The sequence below is a fragment of the Myxine glutinosa genome, chromosome 14, assembly GCF_964187855.1.
Source record: "Myxine glutinosa chromosome 14, kmMyxGlut1.1, whole genome shotgun sequence".
In the NCBI taxonomy this organism is placed as follows: domain Eukaryota; kingdom Metazoa; phylum Chordata; class Myxini; order Myxiniformes; family Myxinidae; genus Myxine; species Myxine glutinosa.
The window spans coordinates 28,473,513-28,493,726 of NC_136274.1; the positions used below are offsets into that span (position 1 = coordinate 28,473,513).

At 42.9% G+C, this 20,214-nt stretch overlaps 1 protein-coding gene across 1 annotated transcript in view; it reads right to left on the reverse strand.

The window, feature by feature from the left end:
- Positions 1-17,923, reverse strand: part of LOC137439583 (IgGFc-binding protein-like) — a 74,988-nt gene extending 57,065 nt beyond the window's left edge. Inside the window, exon 1 of the mRNA XM_068135476.2 lies at positions 17,704-17,923. Coding sequence (XP_067991577.2) covers positions 17,704-17,826 — 123 coding nt within the window. The 5' untranslated portion in view covers positions 17,827-17,923. The remainder of the gene's footprint in view (positions 1-17,703) is intronic.
- Between the last annotated feature and the right edge of the window lie 2,291 nt (positions 17,924-20,214).

Sequence of the window (20,214 nt, forward strand, 5' to 3'; positions counted from 1 at the left end):
ATGGAAATGAAATGAAATGGAAATGGAATATTTAATTGGGAAATGGGAAATTTAATTGGGAAATGGAAATGAAATTAAATGGAAATGGGAAATTTAATTGGGAAATGGGAAATTTAATTGGGAAATGGAAATGAAATGGAAATGGAAAATTTAATTGGGAAATGGGAAATTTAATTGGGAAATGGAAATGAAATGAAATGGAAATGGAAAATTTAATTGGGAAATGGGAAATTTAATTGGGAAATGGAAATGAATGGAAATGAAATGAAATGGAAATGGAAAATTTAATTGGGAAATGCTTAATGGGAAATTTTTTGGTTTTCTCTACTTAGGGGACACTGAAAGACAATTCATTCCGATTCTCTTTGATGTTCCAGGACAAGATAATTAAATTTGATTTTGTGCAAACGGAACATTCTGTGGCTCTTCATTCCACCTTCATCAACACCTTAGTGAAAGCTTAGACAAGCAACGTTACAACCTGTGTGTGAACCAGAGATGTGTTCAGTCACCAAGTTTCTTGTGGAGAGCTCGCCAATTGGCTTTGCCACTCAAGCGAGCGCTCCACTCGAAACCCTTGATAAGTAACGGCTGTCTTGGCTAGCCGCTTGGTAACTGAACACACCCATGTTACCTGTGAGTGTGGATGAAGAATGCGAAACAATGAATATTGTTCACCTCTGTTGTGTTAGTAAGAAATCAGATCCAGACAACAGATGAACAATAACAGCCTTTACTCAATCGCTGCCATAGTCACCCTCCTTATCTCCTTTCTCCACCCCCTTCACAAGTGCCCTGTCATGTCCAATCACCGCCATATTCACCCTCCTCCTCTCCTTTATCCATCCTCTTCACAATTGCCCTCTCATGTCCAATCACCGCCATATTCACCCTCCTCCTCTCCTTTATCCATCCTCTTCACAATTGCCCTCTCATGTCCAATCACCGCCATATTCACCCTCCTTATCTCCTTTCTCCACCCCCTTCACAAGTGCCCTGTCATGTCCAATCACCGCCATATTCACCCTCCTCCTCTCCTTTATCCATCCTCTTCACAATTGCCCTCTCATGTCCAATCACCGCCATATTCACCCTCCTCATCTTCTTTCTCCACCCCCTTCACAAGCGTCCTCTCATGTCCAATCACTGCCATATTCACCCTCCTCATCTTCTTTCTCCACCCTCTTCACAATTGCCCTCTCATGTCCAATCACCGCCATATTCACCATCCTCATCTCCTTTATCCACCCTCTTTACAATTGTCCTCTCATGTCCAATCACCGCCATAGTCACCCTCCTCATCTCCTTTATCCATCCTCTTCACAATTGCCCTCTCATGTCCAATCACCGCCATAGTCACCCTCCTCATCTCCTTTATCCATCCTCTTCACAATTGCCCTCTCATGTCCAATCACTGCCATATTCACCCTCCTCATCTTCTTTCTCCACCCTCTTCACAATTGCCCTCTCATGTCCAATCACCGCCATATTCACCCTCCTCATCTCCTTTATCCACCCTCTTCACAGGTGCCCTCTCATGTCCAATCACCGCGATATTCATCCTCCTTATCTTCTTTCTCCACCCCCTTCACATGTGTCCTCATGTCCAATCACCGCCATATTCACCCTCCTCATCTTCTTTCTCCACCCCCTTCACAAGCGTCCTCTCATGTCCAATCATCGCCATATTCACCCTCCTCATCTTCTTTCTCCACCCCCTTCACAAAAGACTGAGGATCCAAAAGATCCTGAAGACTGTTAAGGACCCAAAATACCGCAAACACCCAAAAAGATCCCAAAAACCCTTAAAGACCCCAAAGTCCCAAAATATTCTGAAGACCCTTAAAAGATGGTTAAAAACCCAAAATACCCCAAATACCTCGAAGACCCAAACTCCATAAAATACCATGAAGACCCAAAATACCACAAAGACCCCAAGACCTTTAAAGAGCCAAAAGACAACAAAACCCCAAAAGACCCTAAAGACCCAAAATTCCCCAAAGACCCATAAAGACCCCAAGACCCAAAATACCACAAAGACCCTGAAGACCCAAAATACTCTGAAGACTCTTAAAGACCACGAAGACCCAAAATACCCCCAAATACCCTTAAAAGACTGTTAAATATCCCAAAAGACCCCAAGCATATCCCAAAAGACCCCAAGCAAAAGACCCCAAGCATGAAAAAAAGCATTTCTGACGTGAAGGTGTATCGTGATGTCTTTACAGGTATGCTTCATCAACTGTTAAGGTGAAATAAATTTACCTAATTGAAGACACTTATTGCAGGAAACCCCTTTTCCGTAGTCGATGACAAATTCCACTTTTTTGAAATACCAACTTCTGTCCTGGAAGTCCTTGGTGTCCTTGTGTTTTATACTTCTCCCTCCACCCCCCCCCCCCTTCCCACGCCTCCTCCGCCCAAGCCCTCTCCCTTCCACACATCTCCCTGCTCTCAAATGTTGTGTTTGTGTGCTTCCCCTTCTCTCCCCATCTTGTTTTCCGCTCCCTCTTTTTATATATTTTGTTTGTCTGGTTGATTTGTTTGTGAAGTAAATGTTAGCCCTTTCACGAGCCTCGATTCAGTATACAAAAAAAACCAAAAAAAAAAACCTCAAAGACCCAAAAGACTACAAAATCCATTAAATACCCTGAAGACCCAAAATTCCCCAAAGACCCATGAAGACCACAAGACTCTTAAAGACCACAAAGACCCTGAATACCCAAAATACCCTGAAGACTGTTAAAAACCCAAAAGACCACAAAGACCCAAAATACCCCAAATACCCTTAAAAGACTGTTAAATACCCAAAAGACCCCAAATACCTCGAAGACCCAAAAGACTACAAAATCCATTAAATACCATGAAGACTCAAAATGTCCCAAATAACCCAGAGGACTTAAAAGACCGAAAAGACCATGAAAACCCAAAAGACCCCAAAGACCCAAGACCCTTAAATACCCAAAATACCACAAAAGCCCACAAGACCATGAAGATGCAAAACACCCCAAAGACTCAAAATACCCCAAATACCCTTAAAAGACTGTTAAACACCCAAAAGACCTCGAAGACCCAAAATACCCCAAAATCCATTAAATACCATGAAGACCCAAAATACCCCAAAGACCCTGAAGACCCCCAATGACCCAAATGACCCAGAGGACTTAAAAGATCGAAAAAGACCCTGAAAACCCAAAATACCCCAAAGACCCCAAGACCCTTAAAGACACAAAATACCCTGAAGACCCAAAATTCCCCAAAGACCCATGAAGACCGCAAGACTCTTAAAGACCACAAAGACCCTGAAGACCCAAAATACCCTTAAGACTGTTAAAGACCCAAAAGACCACAAAGACCCAAAATACCCCCAAATACCTTTAAATATCCCGAATACGAAAAGACCCTGAAAAAGGAGACGACCCAAAATACCCCAAAGACCTTTAAATACCCCGAAAACCAAAAAGATTGAAAAGACCCTGAAGACACAAAAGATCCCGGTTACTGAAAGAATCGAAAAAAACCCAGAAGACTGAAAAGACCCCAAGGCCCAAAATATTCCAAAGACCCTTAAAGACCCCAAAGACCCAAAATACCCGGGATACCCTAACAGACCAAAACATCCCCAAAGACCAGAATTTTTGATGGGCTTTATTACTGGTACTAGTACCCGTCATTTTTGATGGGCTTTATTACTGGTACTAGTACCCGTCATTTTTGATGGGCTTTATTACTGGTACTAGACCCATCATTTTTGATGGGCTTTATTACTGGTACTAGTACCCATCATTTTTGATGGGCTTTATTACTGGTACTAGTACCCATCATTTTTGATGGGCTTTATTACTGGTACTAGTACCCGTCATTTTTGATGGGCTTTATTACTGGTACTAGTACCCGTCATTTTTGATGGGCTTTATTACTGGTACTAGTACCCGTCATTTTTGATGGGCTTTATTACTGGTACTAGTACCCGTCATTTTTGATGGGCTTTATTACTGGTACTAGTACCCATCATTTTTGATGGGCTTTATTACTGGTACTAGTGTCAGCCATTAGGGTTTAAACCCCATGACTCAATTGATCATAACATCTGAAATTATATATCGTGCTTCTGAAAACTGATTTGAACTCAACTGCAGGCAGAGGCGAGTGGACAAAATGTGGTTTCGAGGCTCGACGTGCAGGGTGGATCCTTAGCCTAGTAAATTAGTCCTTGAATGAATGTGCCAAACAGTAGATAAAATGTTCTCGACCCACGTACAGGAAAAAGATGTCATCCAAACGCCTCCTTCACAAAGGGAATAATTAATTATATATCTTCGTAGTGTTTAGTATGTCTCCTAAACCAAGGACGTATCCAATCTTCATCTACCATTTAGCCTAGTGTATAAGAATATTTACTTCGGCCTGCGCTCGGGTCTGATATGTTTAGATAGATAGCCAAAAAAAGCGTAGCCTATCATTATGCTTACATCTTGTTGTCTAAATTTGACCTTCTATAGGACGGGACAATGGGAGGTGTTGTCCTTATGGTCCAGTAGTGCTATGTCTTCAGCGCAGATTCTTGTCTAATATTTTGCTATAAATGAAATGCCTTTCCACTTATTTTTTAGCGAGTGTCTTGAGGAATTGTCCGCTGCGTGTAGGCGGTACATTCTCGAGCCTCGCTCCACACGTGTGTATATAATCGATTTTATTAAACATTGTTGTTCTTCTTCCTCTGATTCTTCTTCTTCGTCCTTCCCTTGAGGTCTTCGATCTCGACAATTTTGGTGTCAGAAGTGGGATACATCCAAGTGTGCAGACGAGGTGGATCCTCACGTTCCAGGTCGGGAGGGAGGCCTGCCGGCATCTAATTTGGTGGGTACGCATTTTTGCACCTCGAAATTGAAGCCTCCCGCCTTACTTTGGACGTATGGACCTCTGTCGGCTGTACCACCTGGCTTGCATTCCGAACCAAATTTAGTTTAAACCAGAGCAGCAGTGGGTAATGAATCGATTATACAGGGCGCCCGGGATAAGGAGGTAAGCTTCCTGCGTGGGAAGCAGGTAGACCCATATGTGGGTGATAGATAATAGGTATTAAGTTACTCCGGCGTGAGAACTGCGTTTAAGGTTAGGAATCGGGGGGCGACCCGATCTTAGGACTACCAGGAGGGACTAGCCCAAGAAAGGTAGAATAATGAGTATTTTAAGTTAAGCTACGCACTGGATGTGTTAGAGTTCACAGGTAAGTAGGATTGAAGTGTGCATGAGTGTGCATGAATTTATACTGTATTGTATGGAGAATGAAAGGTCAGTCACATGGTATTTGTGTATAAGGGAATGAATGATCTGTCATTGCAGCGTGTATTTGTGTTTATTGTGTGTGTGTCATTGATGTGTGTCATTGACTGACAAGGGGTTCCCCAAATTGCCTACGGGCGTTGGGCAATCCGGATGAGTAAAATTGGCAGGGAATAATGAGAATGTTATGGAGAGCATGTGTAGACAGGGCTTTAAAACAAGTGTTCAATTACATCCCCACATTAACGGCTCTCCAGATGTAGCAAGGGAGAATGGGAGTGAAAGTCAAAAATAATAGGCTGTCAACCGACAGGGTGTTTATTCAACGGCATGGCCGGGGCTTGTATTTGGCCGACGTGGGATGACAGAATGCGTTGAATGAAGGCAAGAATGACATGTGATGCTGACGTGAGTCCAATCGGAAGAATGGATGGTTATGGTTTCACCGGTCCGTTTATCTGTCTGTCTGTCCGGACACGGAGCTCTTGGGGAGAGCCAGAAGGGGTTGGGGTGACCAAGATGAATGTGGACAATATATTAATTGTTCATATTAATCTATTAATCTCTGTATATTAATCTGTAAAAATATATTAATCTCTGTGTGTGTGTGTCCGTATTTGTCTGGCTTTCTGGCTGTCTATGGAGTCATGTCTCTGAACACTGATTTTGAGGGAGTTGCTGGTGCGGACCAAAGCGGTGTCCGCGGTATCTACTGGGGGTCGAATGTCACTCCCTCAGTGTCTGCGAACTTGTCGTTCGGCAGTGTCGAAAGACAGGTTCGATTGTCGGTCTGTCTGCTTGATTTTCGGGTCTCACTCTGAGTATATGGCATATACTCTGAGTATATGGTCGTTTTCTGTTTTGTGCTTTAATGGTGGTTGATTTGACTTCCCTGAAAGGGGGACTGAAAATGCTTTGATTTTTTCGTGGATTGCCCATTGGGCATGTTTAGGATTTAATAGAGTGGTGGAGTTCTGTGAAATATGATGACGTTGTCTTATGGACACTTTGTGAGTGACTAGACACGTGCCTGGAAGGGGAAATTGTATTCATAACTCATGTGGGTTGTGTCTGAAGAAAAGGTTTAAAGTAAGTGTGAAGAAGGTCATGGAAAGTGCGAAGATGTTAAAGGAAAGTCGAATTAGATGGATCATTTGTCAATGACAAGTGACTTTGCAAGGTTTGCTAAGAAAGGGAGGGGAAAAGATTATAAAAGTTGATGGAAAAGACGGGAAATAAAGAAAAGTGGTTAGTTATGGACTGTTGTTTTGTGATAAGAAGGTGATTGGGGGCTGGTGAAGATTGGATCACGGCTCTGCAGACCAGGTGAACAGAACTCCACCAGGAGTGGGTATATGGGAATCACACCAATTAAATTATTGCTCAAAGGGAGGTGATAGAGCAAAATAAAAAAGATTGTCATGTGGACCGCAAGGCTAACCCCGCTCTTGCAGGGAAATGGTTTTGGGAGGCTAGTTATTTTTCAGATAATTTTTCCAGTGGGTTTATACTGATGTGAAATTCGCGTATCTAGAAAGGAAGGGAAAAAATTGTCCAGGTATTGATAGGATAACAGTGAAATTTTGAAGTGAAGTGAAGGATAACAGTGAAGAGTTAGTGTGTTCGTTGCGATTTTTGGGAATGGCAGGGTACTGTCGTACATGGATGATGGACCGACTGCGGAAAACGCCAGTAAGGCGTCGATACAATGTTGAACACCGAACGGTCCAGGTGTTGGACAACAATGAAGGGTTCATAATTAATTTGGCACCTCAAGACAGACGTTCCGACATCCGCACCTACAGAGTTCGATGTAATACAATTACAAGCCGCGGCCTCAAACGTAGAACATCAAAAATTGGATTAAATTGGGAGCTCAACGCCCCGCAGAAGGACAAATGTGGACGATTAATGACAAACCCGTGGCACCGCGAGCTTTATTGCCATGGTTGGCACGCATGGCGCATCCAAATGGCCATGTGTGCCATAGGGGGGTGAGGTGATGAGGCAGGTCACTTCCACCTGGGCAGCACCAGGCCTTTCGACTGTGGTTACCATGGTCTGTCGCTCGTGCGCTATATGTCATCGGTATCAGCGCCAGTGGATATGGCAGCCCTTGAATTACCTATCATGGATGACATGTTTTTAAAGTTTTGCATAGGTCTATCCCATGTGGCACGCAGCATACATGAACGCGTTCGGGAGGCCCTACCGGAGCCAACAAGCAAGCCTACCCACACCGTCGAGGCAGGAGATTACGTGCTGGTGAAGCATTTCACCCGTAAGACTGCGCTCGAACCAAGGTGGACGGGGCCATACCAAGTTCTTCTGATCACACCAACAGCAGTGTTTTGTGAGGGCAAGTCGTCCTGGGTACATGCCACACATTGTAAGTTGGCCATACCCACAAACACAGACACCTCAAACGCACCACCACAGATCGAGGATGCTGCACCACCGCCTGTTAGGGGTGGCAATCACACTTAGTTTAATTTACAGCTTTGCCAGCACTGGGGACACGAGGGCATGGGCGAACATGGAGACATATGTATATGGCGACCAAACTGTTAAGGTCTACCGGCAGAGAGTTATCTGGGGTCAGAGGATAAATATACCCTGCTGCCATGTAAAGGAAGATGTATGGACACGGATAATGTGGAGGGTGTTGTACACAGACTCACATGGAAGGAAGACAGGTTTTGCTGCCCTCAGTCGTTTGAAGCAAGCGCCACGACAAGGCGGCGCACCAATAGTAAACATGGCCAGGCCGGGTTACAAATGGGGAAAGGACTCGAACAATTTAACCACGCATGTATTACTGAACAGCGGCACTACTCTATTACTACAATGTGAATTCATGACCTCCCCCTACGATGATAGGCCACCATGCATTTCACACATATTAATTCCGCACCCACGGATCGAAAGCAAGAAAAAGCCAAAGGAAAATACGTATTGGACAGTGACCCGTGCAATGGCGGAGGTACAGAACCGATCACGGTGTTGGGTGTGTATGCATTTTCCCCACACCAGTACGACAGGGATAGAAATGGTAGTGCTACCCCTGTCCCTACGAGATATGTGCTCAGGACCCTTGCGTACCCCATGTCTGACCACAACCTTGGAACTGATAGGCCCAAATCTACCCAGCAGTGTGTTCCCGGGAGTTTCGATATACCCCACCCATTAAGCAGGCTTTGTTAGACAAACCACCTGATCCAGTCTGGGTGACAGAGCAAAAGGGACGGGTGTGTCTTATAGGAAAGGGACACGTTCAGATGGGAACCTCGGAATGTACCCATACCCTGCCATCCGATACCAGAGGGAGAGAAAAGGGAGGCCCCCTTGTAATAACCATAGATGACCAAGCCCAGCATAACGTAACCAAGCTAACCATATCTTGGGGGACACCAAGCGCCACCCGCGTTGAGATCGGTAAATGCATGGCCTCGGCCCTTATCCCACCCCATGGAGTAATGTTTATTTGCGGAAATAAAGCATATCCATACCTACCCGAACAGTGGGGAGGGACTTGTTATCTGGGATCCATTTTTCCCAAGGTAAATTTGGTAAATCATGTATTATTAAATGTAGGGAAGATGATTAAAAGGAAGGAATTTTCGGAAATTGGTGAAAGTAAATATGGCATTTGAATTTCCAGACACGACACAGGAAATGCGGCTATGAATAAGCCAACCATCTGAGAGATAAGGTAACTAAATGCCAATTAGTGGGACGGGGGGCTAGGAATTGATCATGGTGTGTGTAAGAAAGTATTTTTCAGGATGGACGATGAAGAAATCGCCGTTGGAAAACCATGATCTTGACCACAGAGGCCGTCGATCTGAATGGGTCCTTCAACAAGGCAGATGTGACCAGCGCTTCAGAATTTTGTATTGATTTTTGTGATGACTGTGAAAATCCCTTGTGGGAACTGGCTACTGGCTGATGCCTGCATCGATGTTTGAGATGATTGTAATACTTGTGTTGAAAATCCCTTGCGTGTACTGGCTAACGCCTCTTATGTATTATGAATGATTGGCAAATAGATAGTCTCGCATTAGTAATGGAACGAATTGGAAACGAAACCTGAATCGCAGAACTACAATTGGAAAACGAATTAATGCATATGCAAACGATGGTGATGCAGAATCAAGTGGTTTTGGATATGTTGTTGGCAGAAAAGGAAGGAGTATATGGGGTGATCGATGAACCTATTTGATGCTTGGGATTCTGATAATGATTATGATTTTAGTTGGGATGATTATATCTGTGATTTAGAAAGTGTACGTTCTTTTAAAAATTATTTACACCACCCAGCAAATCACATTCACAGGGCTTGATGGCATTTAACGTCGATTGTTTGCCCTGATTCGCGAGGACCTCACTTGCATAAAGAGGGCCCCTTAATCTGGCTGGCAACTGGGTCGCACCTATGCCGCAGCGAGGGTGGATTCGGAATCTGGCGGGCGGCAGCAATCTCTTAAACCAGGCGCCGTCGTCGCGAATCATGGCTAACAATTTATGCGTTGAATGTTAGACGGCCAGTTAGGGCCGATATCTTTCTTGAGCATGCGTGACGCTATGTCGTGCCTAGCATGTGACTAATTGGGATGCTAATCACTTTGTATACGGTGTCTTTCCAAGGAGTTGTCTTGTAAAGACAAAGGGAGGAACTGTCAGCCATTAGGGTTTAAACCCCATGACTCAATTGATCATAACATCTGAAATTATATATCGTGCTTCTGAAAACTGATTTGAACTCAACTGCAGGCAGAGGCGAGTGGACAAAATGTGGTTTTGAGGCTCGACGTGCAGGGTGGATCCTTAGCCTAGTAAATTAGTCCTTGAATGAATGTGCCAAACAGTAGATAAAATGTTCTCGACCCACGTACAGGAAAAAGATGTCATCCAAACGCCTCCTTCACAAAGGGAATAATTAATTATATATCTTCGTAGTGTTTAGTATGTCTCCTAAACCAAGGACGTATCCAATCTTCATCTACCATTTAGCCTAGTGTATAAGAATATTTACTTCGGCCTGCGCTCGGGTCTGATATGTTTAGATAGATAGCCAAAAAAAGCGTAGCCTATCATTATGCTTACATCTTGTTGTCTAAATTTGACCTTCTATAGGACGGGACAATGGGAGGTGTTGTCCTTATGGTCCAGTAGTGCTATGTCTTCAGCGCAGATTCTTGTCTAATATTTTGCTATAAATGAAATGCCTTTCCACTTATTTTTTAGCGAGTGTCTTGAGGAATTGTCCGCTGCGTGTAGGCGGTACATTCTCGAGCCTCGCTCCACACGTGTGTATATAATCGATTTTATTAAACATTGTTGTTCTTCTTCCTCTGATTCTTCTTCTTCGTCCTTCCCTTGAGGTCTTCGATCTCGACACTAGTACCCATCATTTTTGATGGGCTTTATTACTGGTACTAGTACCCATCATTTTTGATGGGCTTTATTACTGGTACTAGTACCCATCATTTTTGATGGGCTTTATTACTGGTACTAGTACCCGTCATTTTTGATGGGCTTTATTACTGGTACTAGTACCCGTCATTTTTGATGGGCTTTATTACTGGTACTAGTACCCGTCATTTTTGATGGGCTTTATTACTGGTACTAGTACCCATCATTTTTGATGGGCTTTATTACTGGTACTAGTACCCATCATTTTTGATGGGCTTTATTACTGGTACTAGTACCCATCATTTTTGATGGGCTTTATTACTGGTACTAGTACCCGTCATTTTTGATGGGCTTTATTACTGGTACTAGTACCCGTCATTTTTGATGGGCTTTATTACTGGTACTAGTACCCATCATTTTTGATGGGCTTTATTACTGGTACTAGTACCCGTCATTTTTGACGGGCTTTATACGATCGTATAAAGCCTGTCAAAAATGAAGGGTTGGAACAGTTTTTGACGGTACAGCCACGTGAGCATGCCAAGGTCTGAAGTCTGGGCCTAGTGTCCGCGGTGTGCTTATATCATCTTTATTTGTTAGACATCCTACAGACGTAAATGAACACTCATTTTACTCTGTGCGCATTGCACATCACGTGCAGAAAATTTCACCTTCCTGTGTGATGAAATTATGGTTGATACCTATTGCAGTTTCAGCTTTAACCGGTGACGGCTTATAAAAGGGGCTGAGTTGTCGGGAGAGGGATTGTCTGCATTCGTCCGGCTTCAAGTTGGTAAGAACGATAATGTGCCTTTATATGACTGGCTTTATATGATGCATTGATGAACGCTGGCTTATTCGATTACTATTCTTTTTAATAGATGCTGTGGAGTTCTATCGAAATAAAACTCACGATGTCTGGAGTCTTTGTGGTTTCACCACACCCTGTGCCTTGTATTTATTGTGATTTAAAAATACCGCTTCTGTACACAGATATTGATGCTCAGTTTGCAAGCCACCGTCTACAAATCCAATATAAGAGGCATAATTACTCTTCTTTTGAGTCTTCGGAGTCCTTGGGGTCGTTTGTGTCTTTGGGGTCTTTTGTGTCCTTGGGGTCTTTTGTGTCTTTTGGGTCTTCTAGTTCATCGGCATCTTTTGGGTCATTTGTCTTTTGGGTCCTCTCGGTCTTTTGAGTCATTTGAGTATTTTGGGTCCTCGATCTGGATCTTTGGGGTATTTGGAAACTCAAAGGTTGGTGTATAAGGACGAGGGGAGACGGGGCTCCCTTGACTTCACAGGTTTTAATGGAAAAGATTAAGGAATATTCGAATGTGCAACGATCCTCAAATTAAGGATGTCCTTAAGGGGAAACGAGGAAATATTTCAGTAAATCCTCAAATCTTTCCTTAAGGATGATTCATGCAACTTGGCCTAATTTATTTGATTTCGGTGACGATCCGGATCTGGATACTATAATTACCTCCATCACGAAAATCGAAGGTGGACGAAGGTTATGTTTTCATCCCTGTGTGTTTGTCTATTTGTCTGTGAGCAGGGTACATCAAAGAGTTATGAACGGATTTTGACGAAATTTGGTGGACATGTTGGGAGTGTGACGAAGACTAATTGGGTAGATTTTGATAATGATCCGGATGCTATATCTTTTTTTAATTTTTGAAGTGATTCTTTACCATTGAGTGAATGGTCCAAAAACTATTTATGGCACGATGTCTCAAAAGGTCATGGACGGATTCAGACGAAACTTGGTGGACTGGTTGGTTGGGTAACAATGATGAATTGTCTAGATTTTGGTGAAGATATGAATAAGAATCCAACATTTTTTTAAAAAGTAATTCTTCACCACTGAGAGATGGGGCCAAAAACGATACTGCACGATATCTCAAAGTTGTGGCTGGATTCTGCTATATCTCCTCTATATTTCCGAAAGCGCTGAATAGAAAAAATTGAGACATGGCTCATTTTAAAGAACTCTCCATGGGGAATAAAATTTGTTAATGATGATAGCGTAGGTGCCTCCATTATGACGTCATAATTCGACAAGTACAAAACTTCATCCTATCAAGATGAAATTTATTCAGCACCATGGAGGCATAAACTGGTGGAGAAAAAGAAATAATGATGACGTCACCGGTCACGTGGTTCGGCCGCCATGTGCTTCTTAACACAAAAGCCTTAAAAACCACCGAAAATACATCCTGGTGAGGGTTCGCAATCTCTGATCGCTCTTTCTTGTTTATTTCTGTTTCTTAAATTTCAGGCAAAAGTTGTGCATTGCAGTCAACTTTGCATATGGTCGTTGCTCAGCACTTACAATTGTTACGAGCACCCTAACACATTCATCTCACCGATTGTAGATCTGCTCTTCCATGAGCCTCGACTTCTGTTAAACAACAACATTTTTTTCTTGTAAGCCCTATTGTGAGTAAATACATGGAGTTGACTATGAAAGAGATTTGAAAAAAGTGTTATCATTGGTTCACGAGTTATCAAGTGACCACTATATTCGTCATGTGTGTGCGTCTGTCTGTGTGTGTGTGTGTCTGTCTGTCCGCAGCATAACCACCCGATGATATCATCCGATCTTGATGAAACTTGGGTGGGAGGTTGATATCATGATCTAGTTGTGTCCTGCCTGGAGTGGGCGTATTGCGCCCATTGTGGGCGCAGCCACGCCCGAAAAAGATGTCTTTTTAGGGGGTAATCGAGTTCAAGCTACATCTTCTCCGAGGGAGTTGGTGGAATCTGACAGGGGTTTCGGTATTTGGTTAGGCCAATGTCATGTGTCTAGCCCCACGGAGCTCGATTTTTCATTTTTTTATATTTTTTAATTCATTTCATTTTTCACCGAATTTTCGGTATTGTGTCGCTAACTAACCTCATAATCATAACTGATTATACATTATTTTCTATCTCATTTCAAGGTCAGTAACCATTTTGACATTTCCGGTCATGGCCTGTCTGGGCCTGTTTCAGTTATAGTGCTGACGGGGAGGGGAGTGTCGTTGAAGCTTAAGGGAAAGGTGTATGCTGCATGTACGAGAAGTGTCATGATTTATGGGAGCGAGACATGGGTCATGAATGCAGAGCAGCAACGAAGGTTGGAAAGGGTGGAAATGCGAATGGTTTGATGGATGTGTGGAGTATTGTTGAGAGAGAGGAAGACAAATGATGAATTGCGAAACATGATGGGAATAGAGCCTGTGATTGATGTTGTGAAGACAGTCGAGACTTCACAGCATCCATCACCGTTGTCATTGAATACCGCTCCCTCTTGAACCATCGTCGTCTCCTAACTTGTGGAGGTTATTTTCACCTCTGTCTGTTTTTTTTTTATGTTGAAGGCTCCAATCAAGGACTTTATCATCCTCATTGAGGCCTTAAATAAAAGAGCTGCATTGATAGAAAACTGAAGAAAGAGAAAATAGTCAGAGTTTTTGAGGAAGTAAAAAATCTGCTTTTTGAAAAGGGGAAGGTCGTAAGTGTTTGGAAATACATTGGAAGGTAAAGAAGTCCAGAGTTTGGCAGTGGTGGGAAAGAAACAAATATCATAATGGCCCATCCTTGAGTTGCCAACGGTACACAGTTTATTATGCGATGTAGTGGCTTGTCAAGTATTTTGTGGTCTCGCTAATGGTGGAAGTACACAAGCAGCAAGTTCTTAGAAGCAGAAACCGAATAAATATATGTAGAAAAGAGAAAGAGCCAACTTTGCGGCGTAAATCAAGCAGGTCGAGTTTTGAGGTCAGATTGGGAGAGTTGATAATTTGGATTACTTTGGATTAAATTCTGTCCAGTTAGTATGTGGAACTACAACCGCCCCAGATGTGCGAGCAGTACTCTATACAAGGGTGAATCAATCCTTTATATAGTTGAAGCAACTTTTGAGAGGAGAAGAATCTTCGACATCTCAACAGGGCTCCCAGTTTCTTAGAGGCAGACTTAGCTATTTGTGTAATGTGTGGATTGAATGAATGAATGAATGAATAAATGATCGTTTTAAGGCCATTTTCCCCACTAGAGTGGGGGTTAGCCTTGCGGGCCCCATGACAATCATGGTTCCCTTTTTGAGGCAATGTTTTTATGGCCGGATGCCCTTCCTGACGCCAACCCTTAGTCGCCTCTTACGACGCGCAGGGAAACGGTGTACCTATTCTAAACCGGGGTACACACCGGGATTCCTGGTCCTGGGATATCACCGGGATATCCTGGTGGATTCCAGGATAAATTTGATGTTAGGGTAATACCTAGTAAGTTTATTGTATCACTTAGTGTAACTGAGGAACTTTGAAAGGAGATTGGAGAGTTGAGAGGAGTTTTAGAGAGAGAGATGGGAAGAAATTGAGTTTTAGTAGCATTAAACTTAACTTGATTGCATTTGCCCCACCTGGAAATCTTGTCCAAATCCGAAAAATTGTCTGGCTGTTTGGTTTTGAACAGTATATCTCAAAAGGTTGTGGACAGATTTGGGCAAAACTTGGTGGACAGGTTGGGTGTGTGACAAGGATGAATCGATTTGATTTTGATGAAGATGCGAATCCGGATCCGGGTACGATAATTCTTTCAATTCCTAAATGATTCTTCACCATTGAGTGATAGGGCCAAAAACGCTATACAACAACAACAACACACATTTTAAGCCCATTTTCCCTGCTAGAGCGGGGGTTAGCCTTGGGGGCCCCATGACGACCTTCTCCTTTTGCCCTATTTTCTGAATCTCCCCTTATTAACCCCCTTGCCCGCATTTCTTCTTCCACCATCTATAGCCAAGTCTTTCTCGGTCTTCCCCGTCCTCTACTTCCTTCCACATTCATTTCCATCACTCTTCTCAACCAGTCACTTTCATCCTTCCTCAACACATGACCAAACCATCTCAACCTGTTTCTCTTCACAGCATCCATCACATGCTCTATTCCCATCATCTTTCGCAATTCATCATTTGTCTTCCTCTCTCTCAACGATACTCCACACATCCATCGAACCATTCGCATTTCCACCCTTTCCAACCTTCGTTGCTGCTCTTCGTTCATTACCCATGGCTCACTCCCATAAATCATAACACTTCTCATGCATGCAGCAAACACCTTTGCCTTCAGCTTCAACGACACTCCCCTCCCCGTCAGCACGCCACTCAGTTCCCAAAACTTCTTCTATGCACATCTCACTCTAGCAACCGTTGCCGAGTCTGATCCACCTTCTCCATTCAGCATGTCTCCGAGGTAGCAAAATGTTTTCACACCTTCCAGCTTCACGCCGTCTCCAAGATCCAACTCAACATTTCCTCCATCTGCAGCTCCCTCTGTGCACACCTTACAGTTGAATGTGTTCTTGGCACACCTGAGCTCCTCACCACATACAAGGCTTTCATCCGCAGCTGAATGAAATACTGTTCCCCCCTCTGGGCAGGTGCTCCTGCCTCACACCTAGCTCGGCTTCACGCTGTTGAAACCAAAGCTTTCAGAATCATTGAAATCTCCTGCGATGAAGTTAACTCTGAGGGCCTTTCAGTCACTCACCGCAGGCAGGTTGGTGGTCTTTCTGTCTTCTACCGACTCCTCTCCGGCCTTGCTCCCCCAGCTCTCTCTGTGCTCTGTCCCCCAAATATTCCTGCAGGTCGCACAAGATCTGCCAGCAACCCTCTTATGGTTAAACTGCCAAAATCTAGGCTCTCTGCTCACCTTCACTCTTTCATTCCCCTTTTCTCCCGCCTCTGGAACAAACTCCCCCACTCCCTTCAATCCCACTCCCCCCTCCAGGTCTTTAAAACAGCTGTTCACCACCATCTCTTATCTTCCCCCATCAAAAACCTTGATCTTTTCTACCCCCGCTAATTCACCCCAGATACACTTTTTCGAAATTCCAACTTCTTTCCTGGAAGTCCTTGCAGTGTCCATATGTTTTATACCTCTCCCACCTCCCCCAAGCCCTCTCCCTCCCACAGTTTTATGTGTCGGTTTGACTTTTTGTGTGATTAATGTTAGCTCTTTCATGAGCCTCGATCTTGTATCCAAAAAAAAATAATGTAGCTGCCACTGGTTAATGACCCTCTCAGACCACTACATTTTTGATGATCCCACTCAGCGCACATTATACATTGAATGGATTTCACTCCGACACCGTTCCTGCACACAGCACATGGCCACTTCCCAGTTCTTTCCACCTCACCACATGCTTTACCACTTGCCATCACCTTCTCCGATATTACCCTTCAGACCTTTTGTCTCCATACATTCCTTCCACTTGTTCATCTTCTCCTTCAGTCCATCCATACTCTCCCCAATGAACACCAGATCATCTGCATACAACAACTCCCACGGTAAACCCTCCTTTACGTTCTGAGCCAGCACCTCCATCACAGCTACAAATAGTAGTGGACTTAGTACCAACCCCTGATGCACTCCCACCTTCACCTCAAACTCACCACTGTTCCCGTCCTTCGTCCTTACAGCTGTGCGCGCTCTCTCGTACATTGCCATCACTACTCTGATCAACCATTCCTCCACTTCTAACTTCCTCAATGCCCATGTCAATACTTCGCATGGAACCCTATCTATCGAATGCTTTCTCCAGATCAACAAACCCAAGATATAAAAGTGATTGCCAAAACGCCGTTTGATGATAAAGTGATTTTGTGATGAAGTGATGAAGTGAAAAGATAAAGTGATTCGCCAAAAACGATATGTAACATGATATTTCAAAAAGTTGTGGACGAGTTATAACAAAACTTGGATGAGTTGGGTAAATGACAAGAACAAGCCGATTAGATTTTGGTTGAGGTCCAAATGCAGATCCGACCTATCAGCGGATTATAAAACCTAAACTGTTCAGCCTGGCGTCGGTATGTGCTCTACCGAGTGCCGTTCTAGTTCCAAATGTGACTCTAACCATGAAACAATTGAGAGACAAAGTGATTCGCCCAAAATTTTGCACGAATGTATCCTGGCATTTAACTCAGTCACTGAAGTCAGAAAATTCTCAAACCTTGTTTCCACCAATGTATTCCCAGCTGATGGTCCCACCACGAAAGTGGCTTCCAAGGACCAGATGGCCAGAGCACAGCAGTGCAATGACTAGGAGGAAGAAGCTTCTCCCTGTCCTCTCCATGACTCCAATTGCCCTTCAGTTTGCGGGAACCAGAGGAGGGTAAAGTAGTGGTGTCTGGACGAAGCCAGGTGCGGTTATGAGAGTTTGGTCGCTTTTATACAAGTAGTCACATCTCTACTGCTCTGTTTGCTGTGACATCACCCACCTCTGCCTTTACCCCAGCCATCGAATTGAAATACTTGAATTACGAGTTGACATTTTCAAATACGTAATTTACAAATTAAATAATAATTTACAAAGCACAGGTGATACAAAATTGACAGCACACAGATACTTTATCTGGGTGAACCAGATTCTCAGGGAGGGTGTGCCTCACAATCTGATGAATCAGCTTTGCCTTTGAAACCCCAAAATTCTTTCATTACCGAGTAAACCTGATAACTGAAAGACATCAACTGATATCGTTTGGACGAGTCAGAAGTGATGACAAGTGAGTTTTCCTTATCAGAATATTCATTTTCCAAGGACAAGTGACAAGAAGTTTGTTTTTGGACCTTGAATCACATTTACAAGCACAAACGCCATAATTCATATTGCGTCCGACTCGACATCACAGGTAACCTGTTTGGCGATGCCGAAGGCCAAATATGTTCTCCCCATTACCTTTCATTATATGAGTCACTTCAATATAAACCAATTATTCATACAAGTACAGATACATTCAAAGTACACCGCCCCCATGCCAAATAATTAAATATCCTACAGCGCGGAATTTCCGGGGCGCCTCCGGCGCCCGGCAATACCGCAGTGCAGCTCATTGAGGCTGCATTGGGAGGGAGAGGTGTACAATAATTGATTGATTAATTGTATAATTAAAATCAATAAAAGATCATCACAAAATATTTTCTTAATCAATTGGCTAATAGCATAACTAAACCACTAGTGCTTCATCCGAAGATGTATCTTTTAGAAATTTAATCAAATAAGTCATAATAAAAAATTAAATAATTAATTGATTAATCAATAAATAATTGATCGATTAAATGATTAATCAATAAATCAAAAATATCCTTGATAGCCACATCACTTGGTCACTCATGTCCAAATATTATCTTCTGAGCTCAAAAGGTGCCTGAGATATTGGCCAAATGAGAAAGAAAATTAATAAATGATTAATAATGAAAATAAATAAATAATAATCATTAAAAAATTAAATTATTAATCAATTCGGTCATGGAACACATAAACCACCACCATTTCATCAGAATCTGTAACTTTAAAAAAAAAATCGTCATAAATCGAATAATTCAATAATTAATCGATTAATCGATTAATTGATTAATTAATAAATCAAAAATAGCCTTTGCAGCCAAATCCCCTGGTCATTGGCATGTCGAAATATCAGCTTCCTAACTCAAAGGTGCCCGAGTTAATGGTCAGAAGAGAAAGGAAATTTGATTAATTAAATAAGTACTTAATTAATCGCTAATAATTAAATAACTCCTCAATTAATTGATTAATCAAAAAACAAAAAATACTGTTTTTGAAAAAGGACTTGCTCACTATTGTGCCGAAATTTCAGCTTCCTAGCTCAAAGGATGGCTGAGATATCGCCTGGACAAACAACCAAGAAAACAAACAAACAAACAAACAAGAAAGAAAGAAAGAAAACAACCAGAGTGAAAACTGAGTACTCCCTTTCAACGTGCGTCACTGCCGAGCCCCCTACGGTGCCCGGCAATGACGTTATGCAGCGCCTGGAGATGGCATTTAATTGGAAAGGTGCGGTGGACAATAGTTTGAGGTTAATACAAATTCCACACCAGTTAGTCACGTTTTCATGATGCATATCTGTACACAGTACACATTCAGGTGTTCACAAACAAATTAATGAAACACAAATTAATACTGCAGCTTTGGAACGAATGATTCAATAAGGGAATAGTAAAATGGTAAAAAAAAAAAAAAAAAACTCTCAATGCAGGCTGAGTGTCAAATGTCCCTCTTTCCACCCATGTGTCTTCTTCTGTTGACCCGCTTTTCTCCCATGTGTCTTCTTCCTTTGCCCTTATTTTCTCCCATGCATCTTCTTACTTTGTCCCTCTTTTCTCCCATGCGTCTTATTACTTTGTCCCTCTTTTCTCCCATGCATCTTCTTCCTTTGTCCTTATTTTCTCCCATGCGTCTTCTTACTTTGTCCCTCTTTTCTCCCATGTATCTTCTTTCTTTGGCCGACTTTTCTCCAATGCATCCTCGTCCTTGTCCATCTTTTCTCCCATGCGTATTTTTCCTTTGGCCTTCTTTTCGCCCATGTCTTCCTGAGGCTTTTCATTCCCATAACTCCTCCCTCCATAGCTTCAAGTAAGGTGATGCACCAACATCTCATGTAATTCCCCATCCTGACCAGTGATTTTTTTTCTACCGCCACGAAAGTCAACCCTCCATTGT